This window comes from Ranitomeya variabilis, chromosome 1, assembly GCF_051348905.1.
Source record: "Ranitomeya variabilis isolate aRanVar5 chromosome 1, aRanVar5.hap1, whole genome shotgun sequence".
Lineage (NCBI taxonomy): Eukaryota > Metazoa > Chordata > Amphibia > Anura > Dendrobatidae > Ranitomeya > Ranitomeya variabilis.
Genome location: NC_135232.1, coordinates 858,140,770 through 858,162,887, shown reverse-complemented (window position 1 = coordinate 858,162,887; position 22,118 = coordinate 858,140,770). Strand labels below are relative to the sequence as shown.

The 22,118-nt window shown below is 42.2% G+C and overlaps 1 protein-coding gene across 2 annotated transcripts in view; it reads right to left on the bottom strand.

Moving 5' to 3' along the window:
- The window catches only part of CCSER1 (coiled-coil serine rich protein 1), a 1,470,964-nt gene that overhangs the window by 1,045,936 nt on the left and 402,910 nt on the right, over positions 1–22,118 (bottom strand). For both annotated transcript variants that reach the window (XM_077277225.1, XM_077277233.1), the window contains exon 4: positions 21,170–21,260. In XM_077277225.1, the coding sequence (XP_077133340.1) occupies positions 21,170–21,260 (91 nt within the window). The remainder of the gene's footprint in view (positions 1–21,169; positions 21,261–22,118) is intronic.

The window sequence follows — 22,118 nt, the reverse complement described above, 5'->3', positions numbered from 1 at the left end:
TCCATATTGTCACTGTCCCCAGACCTCTTTTAGGGACTGCCTGAAAAAAGCTTGGCTTTCCTATTGATATATTAACAAAAAGGGCCAACCCCATATTGAGATCCCTTTCTAAGTAGTCATACAATGTAACTTTTAGTTTTATATACAGTATATATTAATATTGATGTGAGATGATACAAATATTTTGTCCCTAATCTTTTCAATCTCATATTAAAAGGTATGCACCTATGTTTGATAAGGGTGACACACGGAGAGTCACCAACTTTCTAACAGAAGGACAATCACATTATAGCACAAGTCTATAGCACAAGACATTTTTCACTGCAGATCCACCGCAGATGCTGCATCATTGGAGAATGGAACACTGGCATCAAGCTTTCCCATTGACTCCTATTATGATTGTCACTCAAAACAATCATTCGAGTATTAGGAATTGCTCGGTTCGAGCAGCGAGCACCTGAGTATTTTAGTGCTCAACCTTTTTGGGTCCAAGGGCCACATTGTCGTACTGAACCAATCTGAGGGCTGTGCTAATATTAACCCCTTACTGCCATTGGACAGAATAGTACGTCCAATTGCAGTATCCCCCACTTTGATGTGGGCTCCGGCAGTGAGCCTGCATCAAAGCCTGGACATGTCAACTGTTTTGAACAGCTGACATGTACCCGCAACAAGTGCGGGTGGAATCGCGATCCACCCGAACCTATTAACTAGTTAAATGCTGCTGTCAAACTCCGACAGCAGCATTTAACAAGCGCTTCCAGCCATCCGGATGGAAATGTGCACATCAGTGACCCCCGTCACATGATCAGGGGTCATCGGTGCGGTGGCATGACAACCAGAGGTCTCCTTGACACCTCTATGGTTGTTGATGCTAGATTGCTATGAGCACCACCCTGTGATCGGTGCTCATAGCAAGTCTGTAATTCTGCTACATAGAGGCGATCTGAGCATCACCTCTATGTGGCAGAGCCAATCAAGTTGTGGCAGCTTCTAGCTTCCCTTGGAGGCTATTGAAGAATGCCAAAAATAAAAAAAATGTTTTTAAAAATATAAAAAAATAAAAAAATATAAAAGTTCAAATCACCCCCCTTTCGCCCCATTCAAAATAAAACAATAAATAAATCAAACCTACACATATTTTGTATCACCGCATTCAGAATCGCCCGATCTATCAATAAAAAAAGGATTAACCTGATCGCTAAGCGACGCAGTGATAAAAAAGTAAAAAATCCAGAATTACTTTTTTTGGTCTCCACGACATTGCATTAAAATGCCATAATGAGCGATCAAAAGAACGTATCTGCACCAAAATGGTATAATTAAAAACATCAGCTCAGCATGCAAAAAATAAGCCATCATCCAACCACAGATCATGAAAAGTGGAGACTCTGTGGGTATCAGAAAATTGCGGAATTTTTCTCTAGCAAAGTTTGAAATTTTTTTCACCACTTAGATAAAAGGAATCTAGAGATGTTTGGTGTCTATGAACTTGTAATGACCTGGAAAATCATAATGGCAGGTCAGTTTTAGCACTGAACCTAGCAAAAAAGCCAAACAAAAAACAAGTGTGGGATTGCACATTTTTTGCAATTTCACCGCACTTGGAATTTTTTTCCAGTTTTCTAGTACATGACATGGTAAAACCAATTGAGTTGTTCAAAAGTACAACTCATCCCACAAAAATAAGCCCTCACATATATTATATTGACAGAAAAATAAAAAAATTATGGTTCTGGGAAGGAGGGGAGCGAAAAACGAAAATGCAAAACCGAAAAGCTCCGGGGGTTAAGGGGTTAAAGGGGTGTTACATTCTTTCCTACCTCCAAAAATCAGCACTCTAATGGTATGTTCACACAGTTTTTTTATGAGGATTGAGAAATAGGTTTTGTGCCTAATTCCACATCAAAAATGGCATAAAATACTCTTTAAATAAGTTTCCGACTGATTTTAATTGGAAATGCTTCTTCAGTGCACACAGTACTGTTTATTTAATGTACTTTTGAACATTTTGCAGTAAAACTAATAAGAATTTTTTTCAGAGGATTTGAAGCATTTTTATGTGAATTTGTGATGCATGCTCTTGGCTCTCTTCATTAGATTATGGATTTTTTGCTTACTGCCTAATAATTCAGAACTCTCATAAACAACAGTGAAAGGAGCCACAGACATTAGGTCATCTAATTCACAACCTCCTTTCCGGAGTGCCAAACTGGTTAAGTGGCACAATTCTCCTGATGTATGAGGTATCCAGAGTGCACCATTAGTACTTGCCAGTCCCTGCTCCTCAGCCGCTGCCACTATTGTTCTGTGTGTGGCTGCCCACATATCGTTAAATTCTTGGACATGCATTTTTCTGTCCATATGTTTGAGGGACGCATAGAATTGAATCACGGCTAGTGTTGAGAATTACGATACTGCAAATATCGGGTATTGGCCGATATTTGCTGCATCGGAATTCCGATACCGAGTTCCGATATTTTTGCGACATCGGAAATCGGAATCGGAAGTGTGCGGTGCGTATGGTTCCCAGGGTCTGGAGGAGAGGAGACTCTCCTTCAGGCCCTGGGATCCATATTCATGTAAAAAATAAATAATAAAAATAAAAAATATTGATATACTCACCCCTCCGGCGGACCCTGGCTCTTAGCGGTGCCTCCGTTCCTAAGAATGCAGGGAGTGAATGACCTTGGATGACGTCGCGGCTTGTGATTGGTCGCGTGAGCGGTCACATGAGCGGTCACGCGACCAATCACAAGCCGTGACGTCATCGAAGGTCATTCACTCTGCATTCTTAGGAACGGAGGGAGACGCTTGGACCGGTGAGAGCCGGGGCCGTCAGAGGGGTGAGTATATCAATATTTTTTATTTTTATTCTTTATTTTATACATGAATATGGATCCCAGGGCCTGAAGGAGAGTTTCCTCTCCTTCAGACCCTGAGAACCATTCCGATATTTTGTGTCCCATTGATATGCATTGGTATCGGGTATCGGTATCGGCGATATCCGATATTTTTCGGATATCGACCGATCCAATCCAATACCGATACCTTTGCATATCAGAAGGTATCGCTCAACACTAATCACGGCCCAAAGGTTGCGGACCCCTGGCCTAGAGTAATAGGAGAAGACTGTGGGAGGTGCCAAACATGTATGGTATGCTTCACTGAGGATGCCCACTGCGCTCTGAACCTGCAGCTCAATAAGTGAAGACTAGAGAGAAAGCTATCTATTAGTGAGAGCAAACGTGCCTTGGATATCGTGTTATCTGAGCATGCTCAGGGGTTATCCGAATATCTTGGGCATGCTCGAGTAATATGTTCGAGTTCCCATGGCTGCATGATTCGCGGCTACCTGATAGACACAACACGTGCAGGGATTGCCTGTTTGTTAGACAATCCCAATATGTGTTGCAACTGTCAACTGACAGCCGCGAATCATGCAGGAGTGGGGACTTGACCATATTACTCGAGCTATATAAATAAGAAACAGTATGAACACATTGTGTTACTCATAAACATATCTAAAAACATGTTTTTTTCCATTACAAATAAGCAAAGAAAAACCAGAGGAATATACTCGTTACTTGAGATTTCCCGAGCACGCTCGGGTGACCTCCGAGTATTTTTTAGTGCTCGGTGATTTAGTTTTCCTCATCTCAGCTGAATGATTCTCTAGCAACCAGGCAACCCCAACATGTAATCAAGATGGCTAACAGATGTAAATCATTCAGCTGCGGCAATGAAAATGAAATCTCCAAGCACTAAAAAATACTCGGAGGACACCTAAGCGTGCTCGGGAAATCTCGAGTGACGAGTATATTCGCTCATCAGTGATCACTAGGGGTGAGCGACTTTTATTTTTATAGGATCGGGTCGGGTTTCACGAAACCCGACTTTCTCAAAAGTCGAGTCGAGTGAAATCGGCCAATCCTATAAAAAAGTCGGGGTCGGGGTCGGCCGAAACGCGAAACCCAATGCAGTGCAATGGGATACTATGGTTCCCAGGGTCTGAAGGAGAGGAAACTCTCCTTCAGGCCCTGGGATCCATATTAATGTGTAAAATAAAGAATTAAAATAAAAAATATTGATATACTCTATACTCTGACGAGCCCTGGTAGTAATCAGCATCTTCTGTTCCTAAGAATGAGCGCGTTCAGGGCCTTAGATGACATCACGGCTTTGTGATTGGTCGCGGCGGCCCACGTGACCGCTCAGCGACCAATCACAAGCCGTGACGTAATTCTCTCAGGTCCTAAATTCCTCATTCTAGGAATTTAGGCCATGAGAATTACGTCACGGCTTGTGATTGGTCGCTGAGCGGTCACGTGGGCCGCCGCGACCAATCACAAAGCCGTGACGTCATCTAAGGCCCTGAGCACGCTCATTCTTAAGAAGGAAGGCTGCCGGAAAGAAGCAGGGCACGTACGAGGGTGAGTATATACCTAATAGGAATATACTCACCCTCGGTTTCTTTCCGGCAGCCTTCCTTCTTAAGAATGAGCACGTTCAGGGCCTTAGATGACGTCACGGCTTTGTGATTGGTCGCGGCGGCCCACGTGACCGCTCAGCGACCAATCACAAGCCGTGACGTAATTCTCATGGCCTAAATTCCTAGAATGAGGAATTTAGGACCTGAGAGAATTACGTCACGGCTTGTGATTGGTCGCTGAGCGGCCACGTGGGCCGCCGCGACCAATCACAAAGCCGTGACGTCTTCTAAGGCCCTGAGCGCGCTCATTTTTAGGAACGGAAGATGCCGTTTACCAGCGGCGATGTCCAGGCTGCGTCGGAGAGGTGAGTATATCAATATTTTTTATTTTAATTCTTTATTTTACACTTAAATGTGGATTCCGATACTGATTTCCGATATCGCAAACATATCGGAACTCGGTATCGGAATTCCGATACCAGATTCAGAAGATCGCCAACCTCATGGCCGACCCCACACAGGGGTCGGGTCGGGTTTCATGAAACCCGACTTTGCCAAAAGTCGGCGACTTCTGAAAATGGTCGACCCGTTTCGCTCAACCCTAGTGATCACTAATAAGGAACAGGGAAATTTTGACTACCAATTTAGACAAATTTGTGCTTTTCCAGTTGTATACTGTACATTGCTTGCATTAGACCACCACCAGCGCAGATGACAGCTGCCCAGTAGGGATGCAAAGTGTCAGACCCCCCACTGATGTCATATGGATAGTTCATCAATATGTTAGACTTGGATAGCCCCTTTAATTGCTTTACAATGAAAAAAAATGAAATCACTTTCTTTCAATTCACTTTACATCAGTAGAGAGAAAAAAGCTTACAGTTCTCCTATGAAAAACCAAACTAACAGTCAGACGTTATGTGCAGCATTGTAAAATATGTAACAGGACAAGAAGCACACTTGGCAAAATAATAATAGACCATTATTCCGCTTTGCAGCTGCTGACTAATGAAGTGAAAGGTATCCTTTAGCTTTAACATTTCCACATATTGATCATGATTATTCAGACAGCAGGCATGTTCTAGCATTGCTTATTTGTTTCAAAAGTCAAACTCTGTGTGATACGTGCATTCATGATTTGTACTTTTCAGCTTTATTTTTTCTCCTGGTTATTTCTTAGCCATGATTTTTCTTATTACATTGTAATATAACACGCACATTTCAAAAAATATTCTTTCTTGCTTGGCTGCGAAAGTATCTGGGATTTCACAAATGGCCTAAGAATAAAACTGTTGAAGGTAAAGCAATGTAAATCTCCTAAGAATTGCCCACAAGGTAAAAGTACTGTATGGAGAAATATTGATGAAGTATATACTGTAGTATAACTACTGTGACTGTATCTTGAGAAACAAGTGGATTTCTCTCTTGCACAGTTTTCCGTGCGCCTTTGTTGAGCCTTATCACCCAGTAAGGCTAGAGAAACACTTCAGGCAGCTGTAAGCCAAATTCTTACCTAACCAATATTTATCCCTCCGGACCTCTACATGTACAAAATGATTGATTCCTCAAGAATGCGGGAACCTTCCACTATGTTTTTTTTATACTGGAACAATGCCTTCACAGGCTGGATCCATGTCCCATGAGGACTTGGATGCATAGTCTTGTTTGTTTTCTTCAAAATATCCTAGCTTTATGTCTAATATACTCTGATCTGCAATGTTGGAAAAGTAAAAGTAGAGCATGCTGCTTACTGGCAATGTAAAATGTGTTATACTGTATATCTGAAATGACCCAGATCTCCACTGCAAAAAAAAAAGTTTCAAAAAGATTGAGGCAGCACACCAAGTCCAAAGTTATAAAGTGCTCTTTAATAGCCCATGTGATGATGTTTCAGGCCTGGGTACAGACCTTTCTCAAGGTATACTGCCCGTATAGTGACGAAGCAATTAACTGTGGGGACTGCCAGAATTAGAGTGTGTGACATGTTGCGGCATGAAATTGTGAGGTGCTCGAAGTGTGTCACTTAACTGTGTGATAGGGACTAGAAAAAAGACTTTTCCAGCCACTGGGGAGACCATACTAGGCATGAAAAAGTAAAGAATAGTATCCTAAAAAGATAGGGAAAACTATATTGCTAAGTAATGCCGAAGTACAGTTGGTGAAGTCCTCATCATACTGGCAGTGATGAACAGTATGGAGAAATAGGTCAGGAGTGTCACCAACAATTGGTGGTGTAGTTCTGGGCAATTGACTACTGAAGTGGAGGCAGCGGTGGGCTTCAAAGAGGAGAGACAAGAAGTCAGCTTAAGGTTGGCAGGAGATCAAAATCCAGGAGAGTGCTGCCCTAAGACAGATTGAAAGGTGGGCAAAGACAGGTAGGACTCTAAGGAAATGGTATTGGAGTGAGAAGGCCTGTGTTGAGTGAGTCAGCCAAGTATTACTGCATGTTAATGTCGACATGGAAAGAGAGCTGTGACATTGCATTTTGCAGAGAATTCAGGTGGAGGCCAATGATGTAATATTAACCCTAGAACGCATACCAGGGGCCTCGCAGGCCTGCCAGGTTACTTGTTTTCTATTTTCTGTAAAAGTACTTCAGTTCGAATTTTGAAAATCTGGGTAATCCTCAGGTATATAGTTGTTTGTAATTTCCAGTTATTCATATATTTTTATGTTACAGACATTTCGGTATAACAACCTTTTTTTAGGACTACCCCATATTCACACACCTGGAGCCTTTTAGGCATGTACTAGGTTTACATGTGATACTCAGTCTTTTTGTCTGTATTGTTGCTGGGGAAGAACTTTTATGACTCTGCTATTGCTGGGAAGAGTGTGGATTCTGCATGACAACATAAAAATAATAAAAATAATAATAAAAATAATAATAAAAAAATAATAAAAATATTGCAATGGATAATTACTCTACCAATTTTGAAATGGCCAGCTTTTTGCTTCAAAAGCAACTTACACTTGTTGGTACTATGAGGCCAAACTGCTGCAAAATTCCTCCAATCATGAAGCACAATGCACAGCGAACAATCTACGAGAGTGTATTCGGTTTCTGCAATCAAGCAACAATGGTGTCTTATAAAGCCAAGAAAGAAAAATCCGTGATATTACTGAGTACAATGCATCATGATGGAAGTATTGACACCAATGACAGGAAAAAAAAACCTGAAATCATACTGCATTATAATAAGACAAAAGGAGGTGTCGATAAGATGGACAAAATGATTGGAGAGTATTTGTGCAAAAGGCAGACTAAACGTTGGCCTGTTGCCCTTTTTTCCAATATCCTTGATGTGTCAGCCCTCAATAGCTACATTGTTTATTGTCAAACTAATCCAGAATTCCATGCCAACGGGAAAGACAAGAGACGTCTATTTTTGACAGAACTTTGTTATGAATATTTGATGCCTACTATGATGGAGAGAAACAGCATGATATGCTTATCAAGGCAAATTACGGAGGCAATGATCCAATGTGGAATACACTTTCTGGAACATCCAGAGCAAAGAGAAAAAAAGAAAGCACTGCTATATTTGTCCAGCAAAGAAGGAAAGAAAATCGGAGCGTTTCTGTTCTACTTGCGGACAAAATGTATGCAATGAACATTCAGCCGAAAAAATAATATGCGAGAATTGTTGGGGGAATATGTAAAGTTACAAATAAATATCCCTGCACCAAGTTTGCTACAACCAAAAAATGTTTTCATAAAAAAATTGCATATAGAATGCCTATATTTGGCGTGCCCATTTACTTACTTTTTTGTTGTTTTATGCACATAATTATGTTTTGAAATATACACATCTTAGGCTGTGTTCCCAGTAGCGCTGGGGTTTGCCAGAAGGGGATCCATAATGGATCTGACCTCCTGGTAACTCCAGCTAAGGCTGCCGGAATGGCGGGATTCCGCCAGCCTTAGCTGGGGTCACCAGGAGGTCAGATCCATTACGGATCCTCTCCTGGCGGACCCCAGCGCCTAAAAGGCCCCAGGTGCGTGAATGTGTAGATTTCTATGGGTATGCGTTCTAGGGTAAGGGGATCTCTAACTATCATTGATCTGTAATATTATTGGTCTTCTCATATGGGCCAAAACGAATGTTTGAGACCCTTTAATATTACTGTTCTAATAGAAAATTGTGAGAAATTCTAGTTGACACATGCTTGCTTTCTATAACATACACACTGTTAGGATTCAGTTCTGCTTACTGGTTGTAGCAGTTGTCAAATCATATACTTACGATCATACGATGACCAATGTAACTGGCAATGAAAGCTAAATCTTGATGGTGTATACATTATAAACCACTAGGATATGACAACTAGAGTCACAACTGCTCTTAATGGAACTGTAACACCGGCATCCCTGCATGTCTCCTTCTCTCTCCAGCAGGAACCCCGACATGCTTACCATCCTGACCATGCTCTTGTTGTGGGTATCCGAAGCAGCTCCCAGGTTCATGTGCCTATTCACGCCTTGCAGGTCTCTGTGCAACGTGCCTGATGCACGTGCGTGAGCACTTCCTGGCTCTTAAAGTGGTAGTGTGCGCACTTCAGAAAAGTTCCAAACCAATTGCTGGGAGGCACCTGGTACATAAGGCACCCTCTCCTATAGGAAGATGCCTGTTCAACATCTAGGACTTTAGTGTCTAGCTTGCCTTTAATCTGCTAAGTCCATTATCAGGTCCTATCTTTATCAGAACTCTCTCTGGGTCTGTATGGCCTAGGCCTGAACTTCAAACCTGTACCTGTATCTAAACGCATCTTCCATACCTTATTTATCTGCATCTGCGAAAACTTGTCTGTCCGCATCTACGGTTTCTTGCCTGTTGGTACCTGCGGTACGGTACCTCTCCTGCCAGTGACCTAGTTCGTCTTGAATCTGTTCCTGTCCATCTTGCGTGAACCTATCCATCCTGCTGTACCTGTTGCGGAACCCATCCTGCCAATACCTGCCTGTACCTGTCAGCACCTGCCATGTCTTTCTGTCTACCAGACGTAGAGCATTCATTCCTCCTGCTAACCAGTTCCTGTCAAACTGGTTACTCCAGCTCTGATTCTGCTTCACTGTCCCTCTGGATTCAGCTGCCATGTGTTTGAAATCTGTCCTGAAGTAGCACCTGGAGTAGATCTTGAGCCAAGTCAATCCAAACCATCGAGGGCTCTAGCAAAACATTAGTTGCTTACCTAGTCATGCCCCTCCAAGCTCTCCTTGGTCCATGGCACTGTGGATCCACGATCCATGCAAGGGAGTTACAAGAATATTTTGGCTAAGGCTCTAGTTAGCTTGTGACTGTAACTGTGCAGATCATTAGGATTCAGCTCCACTTGCCAGTTGTAGTAGTCATCACGTGAGTGTAAGTAAAAAATTTGTCATAGTTGTGGTCACTTGTCAATTACATCCTCAGCCACTTGTCATAATAGTTGTATTTGTGTGATCATGTGATGACAGCTGGAACTTGCCAAAACTTCCTCATGGGCCAACAACCCCTTTAAAATTCTAAAATATTTGCAAGCAATTTGCCTACATATTGAAAGACCGAAAAACCTGAAATTTAAACAAGCTGTTTTTTAGAATCCTGCACTTGAAAAGTGTCTGCTCGAAAAGTCGGTTGCTCTGTCAAACTTCAGGAAGTGGCATTGCCTATGGGCTGGCACCACCTTACTTTTCAATCAAACATGCATGGATTCTAAATAACTTATTTGCTATTGAATTGCCTTTGGCTTGAGCTATGCTGACTTGTTGGATGAACAAACTGTAGGATGATCGATTGTGTACAAACCTAGATAAGTCCACCAGTGTCTTCTCCCCTCTGATTTTGACAGTATCAAGCAATGGGGTTGATGGTCTTCTTTGCCTTGTTCCTTTTCTTCTACCTACCAGGATGTACTTGTGTAATGATTGCTCTCTTCGTATAATGTGTCCAAAGTAGACAAATCATAGCTTGGTGATCCTTGCTTCGAGTGACATGTCTGGCTTGATATGTTCCAAGATTGATTTGTTTCTTCTTCTTGCCATCCATAGTATTGATAATATCCTTCTCTGGCATCAGATTTTGAAGGCGTCAATTCTCATTCTGGCTTGATTTTTAATCATCCAGGTTTCACATCCATATCTTACTACAGAAAAAAAACAGACTATGTACAAGTTGTGTCTTCATCGTCAGTGAAATGTTCCTCAATTTGAAGACTTTCTCTAGTGACTTCACTGTTGATTTGCCCATAGCTGTTCTCTTAAGGCAGTGTTGGTGTCCAGCCTCTGTTAGACACCACTGGTAATCGCTTATTTTTACTGACAACAAATGGATTGAGATTGTTGTAATACAAGTGTGCGATCCCTCTTACCTGCCAACATGTCTTAGACACATTAGATATAAGATTGATGGTTGAACAACATTTGGTGAGTTGCTTTGTTATCACTGCCATAGGCATTTTAGTCCATAGTTCTCCTAGGGCTGCTGTCATAGAAAATATTAAAAACTCTGAAATCAACTGCAAGGGGGGCATTCAAACTCTCCCTCCTCCTCCTCTCACACAGGTTTGCAGTAGAAACAAGAGCTGAAGTTCTGAGTCTCTTTTAAAAAGACTTGTACAATAAACACAAGGAAGTAGGAAATTATATGTAGCTTGACAGTGAACCATCCTAATTAAAATGCAGGCAGTCACTTTAAGAACAAAGGGCTCCTGCAGTGAAAAGGAGGATTACTATTGTGCATGGGCACAGGTTTATAGATTCAACAAATAAATAAGACAGTAAGGCCATGTGCACACGTTCAGGATTTTTCGCGTTTTTTTCACGTTTTTTTCGCTATAAAAACATGATAAAAACGCGAAAAAAACGCTAACATATGCCTCCCATTATTTACAATGTATTCCGCATTTTTTGTGCAAATGTTGCGATTTTTTCCGCGAAAAAATCGCATCGCGGAAAAAAAAGCAACATGTTCATTAAAAATGCGGAATTGCGGGGATTCCGCACACCTAGGAGTCCATTGATCTGCTTACTTCCCGCACGGGGCTGTGCACACCATGCGGGAAGTAAGCAGATTATGTGCGGTTGGTACCCAGGGTGGAGAAGAGGAGACTCTCCTCCACGGACTGGGCACCATATAATTGGTAAAAAATAAAAGAATTAAAATAAAAAATAGTCCTATACTCACCCTCGATGTCTTCCCGCCTCACCGCTGCATGCTGCCGCTTCGGTTCCTATAGCTGCTGTGCGGTGAAGGACCTGTGATGACGTCACTGTCTTGTGATTGGTCGTGAGCGGTCATGTGACCGCTCACGTGACCGCTCACATGACCGCGACGTCATGGAAGGTCCTGCGCGCACAGCAGCTATAGGAAGAGGAACGGACGCCGCTGAGGAGATGTCTGGGTGAGTATAAGCATTTTTTTTTATTTTTTTAATTATTTTTAAACATTCTATCTTTTACTATAGATGCTGCATAAGCTGCATCTATAGTAAAAAGTTGGTCACACTTGTCAAACAGTATGTTTGACAAGTGTGACCAACCTGTCAGTCAGTTTTCCAAGCGATGCTACAGATCGCTTGGAAAACTTTAGCATTCTGCAAGCTAATTACGCTTGCAGAATGCTAAAAAAAATGCAAAAAAAACGGAAAAAAAACGCAAAAAAAAAAATGCGGATTTCTTGCAGAAAATTTCCGTTTTTCTTCTGGAAATTTCTGCAAGAAATCCTGAACGTGTGCACATGGCCTAAAAGGTATTTTCAGATAGTTAGAACAAAGATACTTGTGTTTACATGTAGATAGCAAAGTGAAAGGTGCTTTATCCATAGGAAATGCTTCTAGAATTCAAGTGATACTGCTTTTGTTCCCCACCCCAGACATATGTCTCCAAAAGAACGTTAGAAATATCAGAGTTCATATAGATCTGATCGTGATGAGACATACATTTTCAGCTCCAGGATGAATCAGGGTGAAAGATGATTTTTTTTATAACTGTAACCCCTGCCTATAAACCACAAATCAATAGTGTACAGATCAATGACAACAGCCATGTCATGTTTAGCTTCTGAATAACAGTAAAATCCCAATTAAAATATGGCGGTAATCTCAAACTTCTGCAATTATCAGGAGTGAAGCTATCACATAATTTGGGAATTTCATAAAATCCTGAAGGGCTGAGGTTATTCCACAACCCGGCCCACAAGAAGTTATCACGGGGGGGGTGTGTGTGGGTGCAACTCAGGTGCTGATAAATGGTCAGGACACATTGTGATCCATGTTCCTGTAGAGAAATATACTTCAGCATATGCATGATTCCCGTCCGCTGGAGGTTTTTCAAAAGAAGAGCTCCCCATTTCTAGGCCAAATAATAGCTGTGATCAGCATTAGTTTCTTTTGTTTTATCTGTTTAATTTTATTAAACTGTATATACTGTATTGTTTTGTCTCCTTTGTGAAATTGTATATTTTTTATAAACACTGCCTCGTTTTGGATTAAATATATTATTATTATACATTTTATTGCGCCATTTATTCCATGGTGCTTTACATGTGAACAGGGCAAATATAGACAAGTACAACAAACATGAGTAAGACAAGGCACACACAAGTACAGGAGGAGAGAGGACCCTGCCCGCGAGGGCTCACAGTCTACAGGGGATGGGTGAGGATATGCTAGAAGAGGGTAGAGTTGGTCATGTGGCTGTTCAGCAGACAGAGGAGGAGCCTGCAGGTTGTAGGCTTATCCAAAGAGGTGGGTCTTCCAGTTCCTTTTGAAGGTTTTTGTGGTAGGCTAGACAAAATGTTTCTTTTTTCTCTGAAGTCCTCTTTTTCTCTGAAGAGGCAATTTGCATATTCCTTTTTCTAGTAACCCACACACTTAAGCCATATGCTACATGAACCAGAACCAGGCCTCCGATCAGCCTGTATAAAACACAACTGGCAGTGGCAGCGAATAGTCTAAAGTTATTGTAGAGTTTATAGTGATCCTATCGGGGGTATATAAATATATATTCCATGCATTGGAATTAGAGGTGTATATACCATACGCTCATTGATAGTTTCCCGATAACTGGACTATCAGTGGAAAGAACCTGAGACCTCCTCTGTTAATAGTGGGTCAATCATGTAATTGTCCCAATGATAAAGGGCAGCAGAGTGCTGTTCATTCTAAAGAAAACAGGAGGTGGGTCCAGTGACGACCCCCCGGCTGTGATTTTTGACAAACTGGCGGCAGCAGTGGGAGTCAGAGTGGTTTCTCCGGTGTCCCTTCCTTGGTAGTTGCAAAAAGAACAAGGAAGCATCCTCCATGTACAAAAGACAGAAGGTCTTGTTATATTCATAGATTGAGAGTGTTTTGGCCAGATTCACACAGCTGTGTTTCACAGTCTGAATAAGATGTGACCAGCCATAGGTCTCCCAAACTAGACTTGACAACCTCTAAGGCATATACATCATATTTCTGCAATATGATGTTGTAATTAAAACAGAATCTAAAGAGACTGGGATGCCTTTTTTGAAAAAATATGAATTACGAGTGCCAGATTTCAGCAGATCAGAGTGTGGACACAATATTGTGTAATGACACAGTGTAAATAAAGGACATATGGTGTTTTAATACAGATACCAGGGAGACAAACAGAAATTTAAGCTGGCATCTGATCAGGAACAACAACAAATTATGAGTGAACTGTAGAACTTAAGGTGTGGTGTCCACAGTGCAAAACAAGAACAAAGTCAGGAGTACGCAAATGTCATGTAGAACTTCAGATATCTGCATGGGCTAGGCAATAGAACAGAGTGAAGAGATAACTAACAAAACAGAAGTAGTCATAAACTCAAGCAAGATAAACTGTCATGATCTCCATGGCCAGAGAACTAGCATAAGCCTCAATAGGAACAAGCTCTTGGAAGATGTAACTGTACTGACCATGAACTAAACCTACCGCATCATCTAGAAGTAGCCAGGTAGCATGTCCTACTTTTTATCCCTATATGCCCAGCGCCGGCCGGAGAACTAAATAATGCTAGCAGAGGGAAATATAAGACCTGACTCACCTCTAGAGAAATGCCCAAAAAGGAGACAGAAGCCCCCCACATATATTGGCGGTGATATGAGATGAAACAACAAACGCAGCAGGAAAATAGTTTTAGCAAATTTGAGGTCCGCTTTCTAGATAGCAGAAGACAGAAAGCATACTTTCATGGTCAGTAGAAAACCCTAACAAAACACATCCAGAAATTACTTTAGGACTCTGGCATTAACTCATAATACCAGAGTGGCAATTCCTGATCAACAAGAGCTTTCCAGACACAGTAACGAAACTGCAGCTGTGAACTGGAACCAAAATACAAAAACAAAACATGGACGAATGTCCAACTTATCTAGTAGATGTCTGGGAGCAGGAACAAGCACAGAGAGGCTTCTGATAACATTGTTGACCGGCAAGCATCTAACAGAGAAGCCAGGTTATATAGCGACACCCAGATCTAATCAGAACAGGTGAACAGGGAAGATGATGTCACAAGTTCAATTCCACCAGTAGCCACCGGGGGAGCCCAGAATCCAAATTCACAACAGTACCCCCCCCTCAAGGAGGGGGCACCGAACCCTCACCAGAACCACCAGGGCGATCAGGATGGGCCCTATGAAAGGCACGAACCAGATCAGAGGCATGAACATCAGATGCAGTGACCCAAGAATTATCCTCCTGGCCGTATCCCTTCCACTTGACCAGATACTGGAGTCTCCGTCTGGAAACACGGGAGTCTAGGATTTTTTCCACAACGTACTCCAACTCACCCTCAACCAACACCGGAGCAGGAGGCTCAACGGAAGGCACAACCGGTGCCTCATACCTGCGCAATAACGACCGATGAAAAACGTTATGAATAGAAAAGGATGCAGGGAGGTCCAAACGGAAGGAAACAGGGTTAAGAATCTCCAATATTTTATACGGACCGATGAACCGAGGCTTAAACTTAGGAGATGAGACCCTCATAGGGACAAAACGAGAAGACAACCACACCAAATCTCCAACACAAAGCCGAGGACCAACACGACGGTGACGGTTGGCAAAAAGCTGAGTCTTCTCCTGGGACAACTTTAAATTGTCCATCACCTGCCCCCAGATATGATGCAATCTCTCCACCACCGCATCCACTCCAGGACAATCCGAGGATTCCATCTGACCGGAGGAAAATCGAGGGTGGAACCCCGAATTACAGAAAAACGGGGACACCAAAGTGGCAGAGCTGGCCCGATTATTGAGGGCGAACTCCGCCAATGGCAAAAAAGCAACCCAATCATCCTGGTCAGCAGACACAAAACACCTCAGATATGTCTCCAGGGTCTGATTAGTCCGCTCGGTCTGGCCATTAGTCTGAGGGTGAAAAGCAGACGAAAAAGACAAATCTATGCCCATCCTAGCACAGAATGCCCGCCAAAATCTAGACACAAATTGGGTTCCTCTGTCAGAAACGATATTCTCAGGAATACCATGCAAACGAACAACATTTTGAAAAAACAGGGGCACCAACTCGGAAGAAGAAGGCAATTTGGGCAGGGGAACCAAATGGACCATCTTAGAAAAACGGTCACACACCACCCAGATGACAGACATCTTCTGAGAAACAGGCAGATCTGAAATAAAATCCATCGAGATGTGTGTCCAAGGCCTCTTAGGAATAGGCAAGGGCAACAATAATCCACTAGCCCGAGAACAACAAGGCTTGGCCCGAGCACAAACGTCACAAGACTGCACAAAGCCTCGCACATCTCGTGACAGGGAAGGCCACCAGAAGGATCTTGCCACCAAATCCCTGGTACCAAAAATTCCAGGATGACCTGCCAATGCAGAAGAATGTACCTCAGAGATGACTCTACTGGTCCAATCATCAGGAACAAACAACCTATCAGGCGGACAACGATCCGGTCTATCCGCCTGAAACTCCTGCAAGGCCCGCCGCAGGTCTGGAGAAACGGCTGACAAGATAACTCCCTCCTTAAGAATACCTGTGGGGTCAGAGTTGCCGGGTGAATCAGGCTCAAAACTCCTAGAAAGGGCATCCGCCTTAACATTCTTAGAACCCGGTAGGTACGATACCACAAAATTAAACCGAGAGAAAAATAATGACCAGCGCGCCTGTCTAGGATTCAGGCGCCTGGCGGTCTCAAGATAGATCAAATTTTTGTGGTCAGTCAATACCACCACCTGATGTCTGGCCCCCTCGAGCCAATGGCGCCACTCCTCAAACGCCCACTTCATGGCCAAAAGCTCCCGATTCCCAACATCATAATTCCGCTCAGCGGGCGAAAATTTACGGGAAAAGAAGGCACAAGGCCTCATCACGGCGCAGTCAGAACTTTTCTGCGACAACACTGCCCCAGCCCCGATCTCAGAAGCGTCGACCTCAACCTGAAAAGGAAGAGTCACATCAGGCTGACGCAACACAGGGGCAGAAGAAAAACGGCGCTTAAGCTCCTGAAAGGCCTCCACAGCATCAGGGGACCAATTAGCAACATCAGCACCCTGTCTAGTCAAATCGGTCAATGGCTTAACGACATCCGAAAAACCAGAAATAAATCGACGATAAAAGTTGGCAAAGCCCAAAAATTTCTGAAGACTTTTAAGAGAAGAGGGCTGCGTCCAATCACAAATAGCTTGAACCTTGACAGGATCCATCTCAATGGAAGAGGGAGAAAAAATATATCCCAAAAAGGAAATTCTCTGAACCCCAAAAACGCACTTAGAACCCTTGACACACAGAGAATTAGACCGCAAAACCTGAAAAACCCTCTTAACTTGCCGGACATGAGAGTCCCAATCATCCGAAAAAATCAGAATATCATCCAGATACACTATCATAAATTTATCCAAAAAATCGCGGAAAATATCATGCATAAAGGACTGGAAGACTGAAGGGGCATTAGAAAGACCAAAAGGCATCACCAAATACTCAAAGTGGCCCTCGGGCGTATTAAATGCGGTTTTCCACTCATCCCCCTGCCTGATCCGCACCAAATTATACGCCCCACGGAGATCAATCTTAGAGAACCACTTGGCCCCCTTTATGCGAGCAAACAAATCAGTCAGCAACGGCAATGGGTATTGATATTTAACCGTGATTTTATTCAAAAGCCGATAATCAATACATGGTCTCAAAGAGCCGTCTTTTTTTGACACAAAGAAAAAACCGGCTCCTAAGGGAGATGACGATGGACGAATATGTCCCTTTTCCAAGGACTCCTTTATATATTCTCGCATAGCAGTATGTTCAGGCACAGACAGATTAAATAAACGACCCTTTGGGTATTTACTACCCGGAATTAAATCTATAGCACAATCGCACTCACGGTGCGGAGGTAGCGAACCCAGCTTGGGTTCTTCAAAGACGTCACGATAATCAGACAGGAACTCAGGGATTTCAGAGGGAATAGATGATGAAATGGACACCAAAGGTACGTCCCCATGAGTCCCCTTACATCCCCAGCTCAACACAGACATAGCTCTCCAGTCAAGGACTGGGTTGTGAGACTGCAGCCATGGCAATCCTAGCACCAAATCATCATGTAGATTATACAGCACCAGAAAACGAATAGTCTCCTGGTGATCCGGATTAATACACATAGTCACTTGTGTCCAGTATTGTGGTTTATTATTAGCCAATGGGGTGGAGTCAATCCCCTTCAGAGGAATAAGAGTCTCCAAAGGCTCTAAATCATACCCACAACGATTGGCAAAGGACCAATCCATAAGACTCAAAGCGGCGCCAGAGTCGATATAGGCGTCCGTAGTAATAGATGACAAAGAGCAAATCAGGGTCACAGACAAAATAAATTTAGACTGTAAAGTGCCAATGGAAACGGATTTATCAAGCTTTTTAGTACGCTTAGAGCATGCTGATATAACATGAGTAGAATCCCCACAATAGAAACACAACCCATTTTTCCGTCTAAAATTCTGCCGCTCGCTTCTGGACAGAATTCTATCACACTGCATGTTTTCTGGCGTCTTCTCAGTGGACACCGCCAGATGGTGCACTGGTTTGCGCTCCCGCAGACGCCTATCGATCTGAATGGCCATTGTCATGGACTCATTCAGACTTGCAGGCACAGGGAACCCCACCATAACATCCTTAATGGCATCAGAAAGACCCTCTCTGAAAGTAGCCGCCAAGGCACACTCATTCCACTGAGTAAGCACAGACCATTTACGGAATCTTTGGCAGTAAATTTCAGCTTCATCTTGCCCCTGCGATAGGGACATCAAAGTTTTTTCTGCCTGAAGTTCCAAATGAGGTTCCTCATAAAGCAAGCCCAAGGCCAGAAAAAACGCATCCACATTGCGCAACGCAGGATCCCCTGGTGCCAATGCAAAAGCCCAATCTTGAGGGTCGCCGCGGAGCAAGGAAATCACAATCCCAACCTGCTGTGCAGGGTCTCCAGCAGAACGAGATTTCAGGGACAAAAATAACTTACAATTATTTCTAAAATTCTGAAAGCTAGATCTATTCCCTGAGAAGAATTCCGGCAAAGGAATTCTCGGCTCTGATACCGGAGCATGAACAACAAAATCTTGCAAACTTCGTACTTTCGTGGCGAGATTATTCAAACCTGCAGTTACACTCTGTAGATCCATTATAGACAGGTGAACATAGAGCCATTCAAAGATTAGAAGGAGAGAGAAAAAAAAGAAAGACTGCAGCATAGACAGACTGGCAAGTGATCCAATTAAGAGCACACTAACTACTAGAGAAAAAAAAAAAAAAAAAAAAAAAAAAAAATTTTCAGCAGACTTCTTATTTCTCTCCTTTCTCAGCCAAGGATTTTAACCCTTTAGTGGGCCGGTCAAACTGTCATGATCTCCATGGCCAGAGAACTAGCATAAGCCTCAATAGGAACAAGCTCTTGGAAGATGTAACTGTACTGACCATGAACTAAACCTACCGCATCATCTAGAAGTAGCCAGGTAGCATGTCCTACTTTTTATCCCTATATGCCCAGCGCCGGCCGGAGAACTAAATAATGCTAGCAGAGGGAAATATAAGACCTGACTCACCTCTAGAGAAATGCCCAAAAAGGAGACAGAAGCCCCCCACATATATTGGCGGTGATATGAGATGAAACAACAAACGCAGCAGGAAAATAGTTTTAGCAAATTTGAGGTCCGCTTTCTAGATAGCAGAAGACAGAAAGCATACTTTCATGGTCAGTAGAAAACCCTAACAAAACACATCCAGAAATTACTTTAGGACTCTGGCATTAACTCATAATACCAGAGTGGCAATTCCTGATCAACAAGAGCTTTCCAGACACAGTAACGAAACTGCAGCTGTGAACTGGAACCAAAATACAAAAACAAAACATGGACGAATGTCCAACTTATCTAGTAGATGTCTGGGAGCAGGAACAAGCACAGAGAGGCTTCTGATAACATTGTTGACCGGCAAGCATCTAACAGAGAAGCCAGGTTATATAGCGACACCCAGATCTAATCAGAACAGGTGAACAGGGAAGATGATGTCACAAGTTCAATTCCACCAGTAGCCACCGGGGGAGCCCAGAATCCAAATTCACAACAATAAACATAACATTAACTTAGGATGCCTGCAGGATCACATTTCTCAGTGACATCAATGGCAGTAACCAATCGTCCAATGACCCAGTGTGCCTACCCTTCTGTCACAAGATGTCAATGCTGTATGTGCCAGTGTCACCTGCCGGTGATTGTGATGTGAGTTACTGTTTATGAAAGTCAAGAAATAGGAGTCCTTAAACGGAACCCATCACTTACAAAAATGTTGTTTGGCTGCAGAAATATCATAATTTGTTGGTAAAGAACATTTAACTCCTGTTTTGTTGACTTACTGGACCAGCAGTAACAGGGCAAAAATGAAGTTTTATTCTCCCTGCAGTCGCTGACTTAGACATTGGCATGGTGCAGGGAACTGTAACAATTACCAAGTACTTTGGAGTGAGCTCATTACTCCCCAGCACAAAGATTAGTAGTCTAATCTGCACATACATGCGGGGAATAAAGCATGCTCATAGTGTGTGGTGAGCAGATTGCCCTTAGCCAAATTCCAAAAAAGCTAAGGGTGAAAACGGGAACTTTTTTAGGCTCATACCATAGAAAAATAATCACAATGTAAAATATACCATAGCATTGGTCATTTTTTAAAACCTTGTATTGTGATCTATATGTATATGGTTTAAAGATTTCTAATACATTATTGATTTATTTAATTGAAATTAAATAGCAAAATATATGAATTACAGTGGATGTAAAATCTTAAACGGGTTTTATCTTTTTTTACAAAAAAGCCAAAACTGTTACATTTCCTGCTAACGTCACCACAAGCGAAAATGAAACATTACATGGTGCACCTTGAAATCAATGAGCCATAATGCTCTCTCCTGAGCTAGTACAGCTATTCCCCACATTTTCTGAATATAATATATCCCAGTATATGGATTAGATGTGCATAAATCTTAGATTAACTGAATGAAGGTAATTAGTGCTGTTCTTAGCATATATTTATTTCTACATTGTATATTTTAAATAAAGAAAATGCAAAGAATGCTAGAAATCAAAATTCAAACTTTAGTATTTACAGCGTTAGTACTGTTTGCTTCATTTAATTCATTTGCTTTTACTTTACAGTGTTCTTTTAGTTCAATGTAAAGTAAACTTGCACTGTGTATGAAACTCCATGAGACCGCAGTTCTAAGTAAGTAAATCCATTTTTCTCCTCTACTTACCTCGCCGAAGCTGCTGTTCTTCTGTAAACTCCAGGTCAAGCATGAGATCATCTTCATCCAATTCACAGGAGCCCAAATTATTTAACACATCCTGGTAAGGGAGACAAGAAGATGTTAAAGCATCCAAAGAAACACCAGCTAGGCTCACACATTATAGGCATAGGCAGATTTTTGTATTATCACTGCCACTAGGGCTCCATCAAAGTGATAAAGGAATTCTCTTCCTGGATGCAAAAGCACCATATTGTATTATCTACGCAGGAATGGGATCATCATAACATAAAATTACACAGCATGTATTTGGGGACCACATGTGGTAATAGGACTTATCTATCACACTGCTGAATTCATCTGTCATTGTAGCACGGTGAAAAGGTAAAAATTAAATTCCCAGTTGAAGACATTGTATAAACACCATAAATTCTACAAACTGCATCACAGATGTCGAGAAGTCATGCGGTTGTCCTATGTAACAAATGATTAAAGTGGGAAAAACATTACATTTGAGATATATTTATAAAAATCATTCATATTTAATTAAAAATAGGATGCACTGCATGGAACAAATATTCAACTTATAGGCAGGGTACTTGGGGTTGCTCGTTTCAGAGTGGGTATTTTGATTTTTTTTCAGCTTTGTGCAACTGAACTAAATGTTTTAATTTTGAATGTTAAATTTAGCAGAAAATGTATAAAACCATTAGTGAATAAATCCTGTGAGACTATGTTCCTTTCATGCTTCTATGGTGTATATCACTAGAAACATAATTTCTACATATATGCACACAATGGACTCAATTCATACTGTGACTGATATGTGTCATGGGGTTATTCTGTTGTAATGAGTCTCTATTTCACAGAATAAATGATAACTTGCTGATGGCTGCCCCCTTATACCACTGCCTCCTGTCCCTGAAACATGAGTGACCTATCAGTTAGAGGCGGGAGG